This window comes from Topomyia yanbarensis, chromosome 2, assembly GCF_030247195.1.
Source record: "Topomyia yanbarensis strain Yona2022 chromosome 2, ASM3024719v1, whole genome shotgun sequence".
In the NCBI taxonomy this organism is placed as follows: domain Eukaryota; kingdom Metazoa; phylum Arthropoda; class Insecta; order Diptera; family Culicidae; genus Topomyia; species Topomyia yanbarensis.
Window position 1 is genome coordinate 3953832 of NC_080671.1, and position 13937 is coordinate 3967768.

Below are 13937 nucleotides of genomic sequence, written 5' to 3' on the forward strand. Positions count from 1 at the left end.
TTTTCAAAATGGTAATATTCAGAATCGGTGTCTTCGGCAAAGTTTCTAAGGTCATCGCAAAAAAAACTTTTCAGAAGACACTAGGTGTCTTTTTCTTTCTGTGAACATTTCTGAAAACTGTTTTTACTTTATAATCATTTTCCTGGCGTTTTTTGCGGATTGAATATGTTCTACCAAACGATTATTATATTAATAAAAATAAATATTCTGTTGCACTAGGTCATGACAAAATAGGTGTTATTGGTGGCGGGTGGAAATTTTTGTTTATGTGGCCTCTTACCCTGACCGTACTGAAAGCATCACCCGGGTTTTTTACGAAACCAATTTTTAAGCTGACCGGTAATATAATGGTTTTTATCGGGCTGAAATTTCCACAGTATATACAAAATTGCTTTCTCGAGCGTCGCGCGTGATGTTTTATTGTGTCATTTTTAATGAGCATTTTTGTGAAATGCTGCCCAGCGGCCATCTTTTGATGAAATTGTTTAAAAACATTATTTTTGTGCATCACAATTAGCATTATAAATCTCATTTTACAGGATTTTCATTTATCTCTTCATTGCGCTAAGGAAAATTTCTAGAATTTTACCAATTTTTCGTTCTCCACAGTGGTGTAACCCCTTAAGGGGTACATACCTTTAAGAATATTCTCCCATATTTTTATAGAGATCCGATAAATAGATCGAAAGTTACAGCGCTTCCAAGCGCGCTTCGTCTACCAAGAGCAGTGGAAACTTGAAATTTTAAACTCGATTATCTCGAAAGGTAGTTTTTTTTTTAAAAATGGGTTGGATTTCCGAAAAACCACTCAACCGATTTTCTTAAATTTTTTTCAATTAATCGTAATTAATTTTTCTCGTGCCTTAACAATTCCTTTTTTATGCATAAATTTTTGTTTTGTGGATGAGTTTTTCAATACAATTTTTAGAGCTTAAAACAGCGATTTTTTTTAGGAAAAACGTTTCCGAATGCAGGAAAAAAATATTATTTATTCAACTAATCATTACGGTACGAGGAATACTCATATACTTATAGATTTTGGGATTTTAGTTGAATTGGTCTTCAATCGTGATTACCGCAAACCTCTTAAACAAAAAAGGGTTTCGGGAAAGAATCCATACCTCCGCCAATTATCAATATATTTTTATAAACTTGTGCTTGTTTATTTAACTGAAAAATGTGCTACTAAAATACTACAGGTTTGATGTAATAAAATTATTGCTTTATGCTTTCATTCAAACTTTCTTGACATTTTTTGCATAAAAACGTATGAAACCTTTCCTATACTAATTTCCACACAAATTGCATATGCAATGCGGGATGTCAAACCATAACTTATCGATTCTGAACTTTACATAGCCGCTGTTCCAAAAAATTGATTGTTTCCCAGCACAAACGGTATTCTCACATTTGAAGTTTCAGTTTACTATTACCACAAAAATACGTTTCATTAACTAGTCTCGCGTATAGTAATGACGAAATTCCACCATTATCTCCTCATTCGAAATTTGACCTTCAAATAGTAACATGTCGATTTAGGACTACATAAACATACAAACAAGCCGCGTTGTATGTAAACTACTGTTCACTTACCTTTCGAAACACCGATCCACGTTGTCGGACATGAGCAGCAACATGCAGAGCTGTTCCAGGGCGATCAGCTGCATGTCCCGCTCGTCGCCCTGGCCCATCGAAAGCCATTCTAGTAGTGTTTCTGGATCAACGTCACCCATCTGGAAGTAGCAGGAGAACAGAAAGAGAGAAACGGTAAAATGCATAACTAATTACGCAATCTTTCGACTGCAGCTTTATGGGTGATGGTCGTCGTCATCGGCGACGTCGCAACGTATGAGTAGGAGAGTAGCGTATTGATGGTTATTTCATAAGGTTAGCTAAATATATACGTATGTAGAAAGACCAATCAGAGACCTGAAAACCACTTCTACTTTAATTAGGTCATGGAAAGAATATCGTATAAAAAGAGTGTTGGTGAGATAATGAAACACTAAATAGAATGAGAATCTGGATTTCCAGGCCACTTGAGCTTCAAACAGTTCTGGTGCTTGTATTGATAAGGGAAATCAGTTTGAAGACAATTTTCTTTTCCCGAAGATAGAAAAAAACGAGATTCACCGGATGAATAAAAGTGGAAACACTCGCGCACACATTAAATGTCGGACACGGGAGGGGCGAGTGAAATCCACGGCCACATTGGTTCGGCTTCGTCTTAATGGGGTTATGTAAATTGGATCTGTGCAACCAAACCACACACAAGCTTCATCATCTAACCGAATAAAGGTATATCAGAAAACATGCTCCACTTTAGCCTACACGGCACGGTTGCGCTCCAACCTAACCACAGTCATTCAGTCCAGACAGCAGTGTCACGACCGTCGGCAGCAGCCATTCATGGCACTGGAAAGATGCCACACTCAGTCAAGATGCATCCCGCGATCGTTTTTCATTGGAGCTGAGCAGCTGACTTCATGGTTACATTTTAATGCTGCCGGTTTCAGCGTGCTCAGTACAACACACAAGCACTAGGGCACATAATTTAAACGCTAATGGTGATTCATTTGCGCGTTGGACTTGTTTTACTTCTACGCTTTGCTCTATAAAAGCATGGACGTACTACACACACATATATACAGGCGGATGGTTATGTCAATTAATACAACCAGATATTTCAGCTGTTGGTAATTGTTTTGAGTGATCTTTTCGCTGATCTGACCTACCTAACCCATGGAAGCATCAATTGAATGATGCTTGACGATAAACAAATGTTTGATTTGAGGATATCGAAATCATTAGTGAAGAACGAGACGAGACAGTAAACGGGAACAGAGAGGTGCGACCAATTTACTTTTATTTGCGCAGCGTTAGTTGAAATCACGCATGATTGTAATGTAGAGTTACTCAAAACTAGATATTCACGGCTGCCGCGGTTTAAAAATAAATGTCTTCGGTAAAAAAATTGCTCGCTGAAGTAATTTCTTAAATTTCATTAGATTTTTTAAATTTACATGTTTAACTGGTTAACTGATCACCCAAAAAATTGAAATCCCCAATGTTAGCATTACTTGATTATTAACCATTATTTGAGATTATTTGCTATCGCAGCAAATTGATTTTTGATGTGCCCTGTTTTCGTTACTTACCAGAACGGCATGACAAATCATTTGTGAAATGCCTCGTGCATGCCTACTTGCAAACAGGACCACTAATGTATGTCTCATATCGTAGCTCATAACTCTCGATATGTGAGGTGTCACAGCTACTCCAACTGTTGTTTGGAGTCTACGAATCATACCCTTCGGCAGTCATGTAAATGCCCATCACATCATTTGGGGCAGCTCTGATATCAACGTGAGAGGCTCTGAGTTGATGGAATACATGGCCTATGTTAAGCCAAAGAGGACCAAGCACCATTTTGAGGCACTTGCCTAAAAATCGCTATCGCATCCAGTGTAGCACTAGAAACACCTACATCAATTTATTTTTGAGATCTCAAATTGCAACCGAAAGAAAATAAGTATCCTTAAAATTTCTATGATGGTGGTAAATTATCTAAAAATGAATTTTGGCATAAAAATACCACGAAAAACTATTGCGCACAATTTGGTTTGGTTTAACGCAGGTCACATAAGTAGTAGAAAGCTTCACATTCTTAATATAGGAAACCGTCCAACTTTTGCGAGTCCTGGTGGAGAGGAGGTATTGGATATAACGGTTCCTTTGACAGAATTTAGCTTGAGCTGGGCAATTTACCATATTATGAAAAACTTGGTGATTAAAGTTTTGGATAACTATGCAAAATTTCCTTGTTGTTTTCCTAGTTCCCTGAAGGGAAAAAGGATTGTTTTAATATGTGCACGATGGCACAAGAGCTAACTCAAAAAAGTTTTTTTTTGTATTTTGTCTTCTACTCATCAGTAACTTACACCAGTTTGCGGTTAGTTAGACAATAAATTCAAACTAAAACCAAATTGGTTCCAGTAAAAAGACAAGAGTTCGTTTTTGTTTTCTCGACGGCAAGCCAGAGTTTCTGTGCTACCAGAGATATCACTCGGGACCAGCTTGTTGCTTTTGGCGTTCACATATGTTGTGTGAACTGTTGTGTGTATAGTATCTAACTGGCGCCAATTTGGTGTTCGTTAGGATTTATTGTCTAACTAGCCCCAAGTTCATGTGAGTTACTGACGAGTAGAACATGAAACATAAAAAATCCAACTTGTATAACGTTGTGGATACAATAAACTCATTCATAGTAGCAAAGGAGCGCCACAAATCATTTAAATTTACATACAAGCACATGTAAAAATGTGCTTCGTGCACAATTCTTCATCTTCTTCAACTGAGTTTTATATGAACTGAGACACAATGGTTTACTTCACAGGTTAAAACATGTAAAATTCTATTATTGGACAGCAAAATACGTCGCAATGAAAGCATGGCGAGAAATAACTGTTAGATTTATTCCCAAAGAGGGGCGCTCAAGCTATGAAGAAGCCAAGAGTTTTAGGCCTATCAGCTTAAGTTCTTTTCTTCTGAAAGCTTTGGAACGGATAATCGATCATCACATCAGGAACGTTAGTTTAGTTGAATATCCACTGCACAAAATGCAACATGCATATCAGTGTGGGAAATCCACGATCACTCTGCTTCACGATGTTGTTTACAACATTGAGAAAGCCTTCTCGCTCAAGCAAGTATTCCTAGATTGAGGGTGCTTTTGACAATGTGTCCTTCCAGTCTATTCTGGAAGCGTCGCGCGGTCATGGGATACCTGCATGTATCTCGGGTTGGATAAACGCAATGCTTAGTAACCGCATATTTTGCTCGTCACTGCGACAGGCTGAGATACGGAAGTTGAGTATTTGCGGTTGTCTTCAGGGCGGCGTTCTGTCACCTTTGTTATGGAACTTAGTAGCTGACGGCTTGTTGAAGAAACTCAATGAGCTTGGATTTCCAACCTACGGGTTTGCTGACGCTTACCAAATACTAATTACTGGATTTTGCATCGGAACAATCTTTGACTGAATGCAACAGGAATTAAGAGCTGTCGAACAGTGGTGTCGACAAGTCAAACTATCAGTTAACCCAAGCAAAACTTCAATGGTTCTTTTCACGAAGAAGCGAATAACAACCGGGGTTCGTCCCTTGCAGTTCTTTGATTCTGAGCTACTGTGTGCAGATCTAGTCAAATACGTTGGAGTCATATTGGATTCCAAACTGAATTGGTCTGCTCACATTGAGTTCAGAGTCAAGAAAGCGTGCATGGCCTTCGGGCAGTGCAAACGAACTTTTGGAAAGACCTGGGGTCTCAAACCTAAATAAATAAATGTATAGATTTACACGACAATTGTACATCCAATACTGTCATACGGATGCCTTGTGTGGTGGCAGAGGAGAGAGGTGGTGACAGTCCAGTCAAAGCTAAACCATCTGCAAAGAATGGCGCTCATGGCGTTGAGTGGTGCTTTCACCACGACTCCGACTGCTGCTCTTGAGGCATTTCTAAATATCAAACCATTACACATACACCTCAAATAAGAAGCACTATCATGTGCATACAGACTGCAGGTTACTGGGCTTTGGAACAGTAATCATGTTGATCTTGCTACCAGTCATACACGATTGTGGTCACAAATGGTTACATGGGGTAAAGATATTCTTGCTCACAGCGATATTACACTCACTTGTAGTTTTCCTTACAGGACATTCCATGTGAAGATTCCCTCTCGAGAGGAGTGGTTGTCTAGCTTCATGGAAAGACAACAACAAACGCAAGTGGTCTGTTATACTGACGGTTCTCTGATGGAGGGACTCTCACTAGGTAGATACGGTACTGTATTCCAAGCAGAAATCTTTGCGATTATGTGCGGGGTGCAATCGGCCCTTCAACTGAGTTTGTCCGGCAGAGTTATAAACTTCTGCTCCGATAGTCAGACTGCAATCAAGGCCCTTAGCTAAGACAAATCCCGATCCAAGCTAGTGATCGCGTGCCGAACCCAAATGGAAGAACTAAACATTGTCAACACTAACTACCTTGTCTGGGTGCCCGGACATTGCGGTATTACTGGAAATGAATGGGCTGACGAATTGGCCAGGGCAGGTTCAGCGATTGACTTCGTTGGTCCTGAGCCCGCGCTGCCAATTTCGACAAGTTGGATAAGGGAAAAAATACGGTCCTGGGCTTCGTCCGAGCACCGCAATTATTGGAGAGATCTACAAACGTGTCGCCAAACAAAGGCGTTTTTAGAACATCCATGCCCAGTGGTTTCGAAAAATCTCTTACATTTTTCGAAGCTCCACTGCGGCATGCTGACTAGGGCTTTAACCGGCCACTGCAAACTCAATTATCACATGGCAACTATTCAGCGCGCTGAGTCTTTTTCATGTGATCTTTGTGAATCCGTCTACGGAACCTCATATCATCTGATATGCAACTGTCCCACGGTAACGCAATTGCAATTTCGAGTCTTCAGACGTCCTTATATAGACGAAACCATGTTTGGACGACTGAAACTCAGAGACATACTAAAGTTTCTTATCCAATGCGATAAAGAGCTTTAGGCTCATTCGCATGCAAGTTGAACTACTTGTGAGTTTAACTTACCTGTTGTTTATTTTTGTTTTATGCTGTTATTTTTCCCACCTTTCCAATTCTACTTCCCCACACCTCCTTGTCCTTTCCTTCCGCTCAGGAAATGATGAAAACACACGGCAAGGCACAAATCCCCGACTACATAGGGGAACGTGCCATTTGAGCCAATATATTCTGATTCCTGTCTACATCCAATGTAATTTTCATTTTTTTTGTTGTAGTTAATGTCCTCTTGTTGGTTTACAAGTCAGATAGGAAGTAGAGCTTCCATTTCCCGACGGGTATCAGCATCATCGGGATTCCGGAAGTAAATAAACCATTTCCTGGGAAATTCCGGAAATACAGAAGAAACAAAAAAATGAGTCATTTTCTTGAAAACAAATAAGTGAAAAGTTTTCAAAACTGATCTGTTACATCTATTGCTTTGCTGAAAAGAGTTGTGACGTCTCACTCGGTTTATACAACGTCAAGTCCATTTGGATGATATTTCTTGGATAGATAACACGACTATGATTGCAACGATATACTGAACTGCTAAAGCTGCTTGAAAATTCGTGGCAGAACATTTCGATGGTATTTGGTCAATTTAATCGAAAACATTTTGTTTGGTTATTTAATATATAGGATATAATGATGCAACTACTCCAGAGTAGTGTACGGTAATCAGGATCAGAACCTCTCCGAAATAAATTGAATCAAACTTCGAACAAAGAAGATGCACAGCGAGAAGATGCAGTCGATAAATGGACCAAACAATATTACCCACTCCTTTTGATAGATCGAATATAAAAAAGTCTAAACAACAAACATTGACCTTAATCTTTTTTGACTGAGGAACTGTGAAAGCATTACAGGTATTCAATTGGTACGTGTAGGGCTTGTTGCATATGAAGGCGCTACAGATGTACACGGTATTCTTGTAATGGGTAGTTGAACGTACGGTAGAGCTACTACCTTCCAGCTCCAGAGTTTTTTTTTTTTTTATTCATTTCGTTTATTTGATAGGCACAAATGCGTTAGCTTGGCGGTGCCAAATTCTTTTGTTTTTACATTTTGTATATTTTAAAACTAGGAGGTTACAATGTTGAAATATTTTTTTAAAAAAGAAAAATTTTACAGCTATCTTAAGACTAGAAATAAGATTCTATATACAAGAGAGGGGGCGAAAGATTTTTTTTTATGAAAAAATTTTAAAACAAGGAATTCAATAGTAATAATTTTTAGGAAATATTTACAGTTATCTTAAAACTAACAATATAGTTTGGTACACAAAAGGGGGAACAAATATTTATGAGAAAATTCGCAGGTGTTTTAAGACTAGGGATACAATTCTATTTACAAGATGGGGGACAATAGTTTTAACAAAGAGGTAAAATTACAACTATCTTAAAACTAGGAATACAGAATACAAATTTGAACTTTTTTAGCGGAGACTTATGCTTGGTCAAGATATTCAGAGGGAGAGCTCCAGAGTTAAAACATGTATACATCTCTATATGTAATAAAGTTTTGTGTAAATGTATGAATATAGGAACATTTTTCCGACCAGTGCTAGTTAGATTTTACCCACAAATACACTAGTAAATCTGTTGACACCAAACTTCCTTGTTTAAAATTGGTGATCGTAGGTATCGCAAACGCCATAATCTAAAAATATTTCGGTGCAATGGTTGACAACTTTATCCATGTTTACAAGATAACGTGGATATTCTTAATTGGCGACTTGAATAAGATTTGGATTATTTTTTTTCGAGAGTTGTCCTGCTGGAGCTGTAGAGCTAGGTTCTCGGAAGAGCTCCCCGTCAGAATCACACACTACAATTGCAGAGATTTGTATAAGATTTGCATTATATGTTCACACGCCCTTTGATTCAATTAAGCATAAAGCGGCATCGGGAGTTTATGTTGCATTTTTAGCAAACTGAGAATTTCCGAATTTATTCAACAAACGATAAATCAGCCATAAATTCTTGGCTCAGAGCAATAAACATACTACTGAGAATTGCTCCCATCAACATTTTTGCGGTGCCGTTTAGGATGGAAATTCCACGATAATTTTCTACATTGTGAATATCTATTTTCCTTTTTTATATCGACTAATATGTAGTCACACTTTACTTTTTACTTTTTAACGACATTCAATTAGCTAGAGATTACTGAGTAGGGAAAGTTATGAAAATTTAGAGCCATAGTACTCAAGTGAGAGCAAGGTTGTGAAATATGCAGGTCGGAAAACTAGAAGTGGCAGGGTCATTGAAAACAGACTTAAAATCTTGCTGACTCTTCTTTTATCTTCTGCTGGTAGGTGTCGAGCTTAGGCAGCATTACTACGAATCGCTCAAATCTATCAACATTTTTCAACGGCAAAATAGGATAGGACCTCGGTTCTCACGGTAAAGAGGGACAATTTTTTCTCTGACATATTGGTAGACTTGAGCGTTTTTTACACAAAATTTTTTATTGGATCATGGCAGCGTAACCGATTAGCGCTATCTTATGGTTTTGTCAACTATTTCACGAACATGAATTGTGGCTCTGTAATGTATTTTTGGCGCTTAGCTCAGTTCTTGTTTACTTTCCGGACATTACACTGAACCTTATCAGGAAGATCGTAGTAAGCTGCGATACCAAGCGGCTGGAAAAAAATCGTGTCAAGTGTTTAGCTCCCATATTTTTTGTTGGGAAAAACGTATTTAAGTACTTCTTCGCGTATTATGGATGGTATTCGTCAAGATAGTGTCGTTATGTGTGCTTGTTGTCAGGCTTTGTACCGGTATCTCCACGGCGGAGAAAAGCCTGCAAGCAGGGATTGAGCAGAATATAGTTCCGCTTTTCGAAGCTCTGCAGATTTTTCAAGGGAGGATCTGTACATCAAGAACACCGAATGACTTGGATGCCCTTCAAAACACTCGAGCCATCTAGAAGCGTTCGGGACATGGGTGTTGTCTTCTGTAGGTCCAGAGCTGGTACGCAGGTGCGGCCACGGACTGGAGGGGTAAGTTTTATATGAGTCAGCGGGTCCAAGATTGGGCGCGGCGCTCACGGTTCACAGTAGTATTGGACACCGGTTTCGGCAGCTGGTACGTCGGTGCGGCCACAGATTAGACCGGTAAGTATATATATTAAGTAGGATCGTATTTTCAAGTTTTCTATAGGTCATAAATCCTTACTAGGTCCGAACAGGGCCCCTTACTTAAATACTAAAACTAGGAAAAATACACACTTTCTTTTTGTTCCCGTAATAATCCTCTAAAGACAATGAAAGTTTAAAGCGCACGTGCATTCAAGTGTTGATTTAGCTTTGAGATCGGAGTCACTCTAGGTTTGCTCTGAACTGCCAATTTTATATAGATTGTGTAAATACTAGCGCAAATCTAAAGCGACACCGATCTAGATCCGACATCAGAATAAGTGGAGGAGAGCTAGTAAAGGCGCTTTAACCTAGGCTCAATAGCCAGGGCAAGGAGTAAATACCTCTGTCCCATCCCAAAGGACCAAAGGAGTGACATAAACCTTCTTAGCCAAGTCGCTCCCAACGTTTTATCCTAACCCACTATAAACTGAAATGGTTGGTACGGTTGTCCTCGTTTCTTCCTCATTAAAGTTTCAAAACGATTCGTTGGTTGAATTGTTCATTAAATGAATAATTCAATTGCCGTATAATATTGAAACATCTCCAAACCCAACTCTGCACAGTAGGCCTGTCCGTTTTAATATTTGCGTCATATTATAATATGCTCCAAATATTAATGTTGACAAGAAAAACACTAAAGAATAACTGCAGTGTTTTCCAGGATGCTTTTCAGTACTGGCTGTGTAAAGGTTAGAATAGAATAGAATAGAATTAGCTCAGTTATTGTTTACTTTCCGGACATCACACTGAACCTTATCAAATAAATAACAATGTTCAAGTTTCTAATAGTTTTCTTACACGGTAAAAACCCGATTTTATCAGCCCTCGATTTTATCTACCCTCGATTTTATCAACTTTTTGATTTTGTCAGCCTCATATGAAAATTGATAGTTGCTAGTTTGAAGGGCTCTAGCAGACGAAACAAATTGAATTCGAGTAAATTCTTTCTTGAGCTTATTTTTCTTATCTTAGAGATCCGATAAATATTTTTTCAATTTTGCGCTGTCAGACCCCCTTAAGGGAAATTTAAACTAAATCATCAAAAAGGGTCATGAAGCTATATCTAGGGGCTAAAGAAGAATATTGTAAGAGCTTCGGTTTCTTAAAAAGAAAGAAAAATATATGTCTCGATTATGTCAATGTCCCCGTTTTATCAGCCTAAAATTCTGGCTGGTGAAAACGGGTCTCCATTGTATCTACTGCTCGTACACATGTCTGGTCGCTATCAGCTGAACACAATTATGTTATATTTCATAAAACAGTGCACGAAACAAAAGATGAATTTAGGAATAGTATTCCAAATTTTGTGAAATGGTTAACATAAAATTTTCAAAACCATGTGGAGAGGTGCATGTAAGCGAATATGAATTAAGATATATTCTACAGTACTGAACTCATTCACATGCACCCAAGAACCAGATCACGAAGCTATGAATATTCTGAGTTCAGTGAAATTGTTCACGTAAAAGTATTAAGATCATACGCAAATTTACATACTTCATATGCACTATGAAAGCGGAAATCTATTTTATGATTTTAACTATTTCTTGAGCACGAAGATGGTAGATGGTCATGACTCATAACCTAGGAATTAAGATTCAGTTAAGGAGGCATTAATGGATCCATGAATAATATTCCGAGTTCCGTGAAATAGTTCACGAGAAAATATCAAACCTTCCTTTTGGGAACAAATTGATAACCACGATCATGAGGTAATCAGTCTTGAATCAGTTCGCGTCGTACAGTCGTTAGCAATGTTCCTAAATTAATGGACACAATCACAATTTTGGTTTATGAAAATTGATCATAAAGTTAAAGTAAACTAGTTTAGGTACAGAAAGACGATTTGGTAATGACAGGTTGGCAAAGCTGTATTATTGTGCAACATGAGGCCCCACTATGCCGCCATACACCACTGATACAGAACTCCTATCCCTTAGCTCCAATTTCACTTTCGTTTCGAGTGGAAGCGGCATTGGTGACGATCCGGTGGAATATGTGGTCGTATGCTGACAGGAAGGAGAACAAATGACGCGCGCGTGATCTGCTACTGGATTTCATTTTTACTCATTTTTGGCCGCTCAAGTTTTTTTTCATTGGCTCTTCATGAACAAATTCGATAGTTTCCTGTTATAGCTTAATTTTGTTCACGAGCTTCGAGCTTTAGGGTTAGTGGTACGCAACTTTCAATAAAGGGGCCTGATGTGGATGATATAACTCGATTAGACTCTGCACTGCCACTAGGCTCGCCACTTCTCACCTTAGCAGGTGGTAGTACCGATGGCTTGGTCAGGCGGGAGGAGTCTTAAAGAGAATTATCAGAAATGGAAGCTATTGGGTTCAATTCCCGATTCTATCAAGTATCTTCCCGGAATGGAAATTTTCTTGATGGACCCTGGTTGTTGATGGAATATTCGAAATATATCTGGTTACGTTCTTTTGAAGGAAAGGCTATGTCTGCAAATTGAACCAGTCCGTTTTTTTGTTAACTGGTCTTGTCATGATTTAAAATTTTAATTATCTTCTAGATAAATCGTTCAGCTCACACCTTTGTGGGGGTATGAGGTGAGACCATCATCATCATTAAATTTTTCGCGGTTAAATTATCTTCCTTTTGTTAGTAGTGCCGGTCGAAGGTGCAGACGGTCGTGGAAGTATAAATAAGAAGCAACACTCCCGATGGCCGGCTGTCCGGAGTTCAAGTCGACAAAAATTTTCGGAAATTGAACACGGTAGAATTTCGTGCTGATTGCTAAGATCGTATTGTCTACTAAGACATCTCCTGAACTTTTCCCTCTCCTACTGATACAATTCATTTCCCGTGATGTTCGTGGAGATGCAGAGGTAGTCTCGGGCTCTATCAACAGCGAGTATCGAACTAACATTTCTTTGCTTCCCCATTGGACGCGGCCGGCGCCGTTATTGACCATTTTATGAAAATGTTGAGTCATTGAAATATGCACAGTGAATGATTCTCTTGCATCATTCTTTTGGTTCATTGTGCATTTTCACTCACTCGGTCAATCGCGAAGTGCAACTACGGGCAGTCAACCTAAGCTAGCTAGCTAGAAAGACGATTTGGCAATGAAATAGCGGAAACCGTAACTGAAGTTCACAAAAAAACAAATATTAGCCTTATGCAGACGTTACTGAAAGAAAATTGAACACAACATGATTTTCGTTAACGATCCTGCTTTCGTAACGTATAAACGTGAATTCATGGCACTTAAGGTACGAATTTGGGAAAGCTTTTTTCCATCCAGTGATATTACTCATAGTAGTTGTTTTGCTCGCAGTCCATGTCATGTCAAGAATCCTTCTCGAGAGAATTCGTTGTTTAAATTAGGCCATTACAAATCTTTTTTAAAAATTATGTCCAAGTACAAATTTTTTTCTGAAGGGGGGGGGCAAACAAAAAATAAATATTTATTTTAATAAACACAATTTTTTTTTCTTTTTACATTTTCTTTCGATTGTTCTCGTGGACGTTTCCGCTGGGTGATTTCGAGGTTGAGCTATTTGTTTTACTAGAAAAATTCAAGCAAACATTACTGAATCAATCAAAAGTTCACATAGGAAAGGGATGCTAAAGTTTTCGTTTTAAATAATTTTCCGAACAGTGCAATTTCTAAAATCCCAATAAAAGCTTGAAAGTTCTCTAAGAACTTAATGTAAACATTTAAGAGTACATTAAGGTATTAACTTTTGGTTGCTTGAATAGGTTTCGTTCCGTTGTGGCGGCACATGGACCGACTGTACACACAAGGTATGAAAATCGGTCAAAGGTGAACATGCTCGATAACAATGTACAGAAACAGGATTGCAACATTTCACTTTTGGAAAACATTCTGGAATGAATCCAAAGGTAAAGTGCAATGTAATTATTCATCTCAGATATGGTTTTCTCTGATATTTTTTCTATTGCGTATTTCGTATACAGTAGCCTGGCGAACGTACATCCTGTGCATACTATACTTTTTCGAACTCTAGTGGAAACATCAGCTTTGGTTTATCGCTTGTGCTTGAAGACTTGTAGATTTGTTTGCTTGGTACATGATAGTAATTCGGCTCGGTTCCGTGTACATCTTCGAAATCTTTGCATGTTTCTCCATCTTGTTGCGCAGTAGGTAGCCACATCAGAGAAACTCATTTGATAGTCGTACGGATTTATGAAATGTATAGCAATCATCAGTTCAT

The 13937-nt window shown here is 38.5% G+C and overlaps 1 protein-coding gene across 5 annotated transcripts in view; it reads right to left on the minus strand.

The window, feature by feature from the left end:
* The window catches only part of LOC131678277 (E3 ubiquitin-protein ligase Ufd4), a 127873-nt gene that overhangs the window by 43445 nt on the left and 70491 nt on the right, over positions 1-13937 (minus strand). For all 5 annotated transcript variants that reach the window (XM_058958301.1, XM_058958304.1, XM_058958303.1 and 2 more), the window contains exon 3: positions 1594-1733. In XM_058958301.1, the coding sequence (XP_058814284.1) occupies positions 1594-1733 (140 nt within the window). The remainder of the gene's footprint in view (positions 1-1593; positions 1734-13937) is intronic.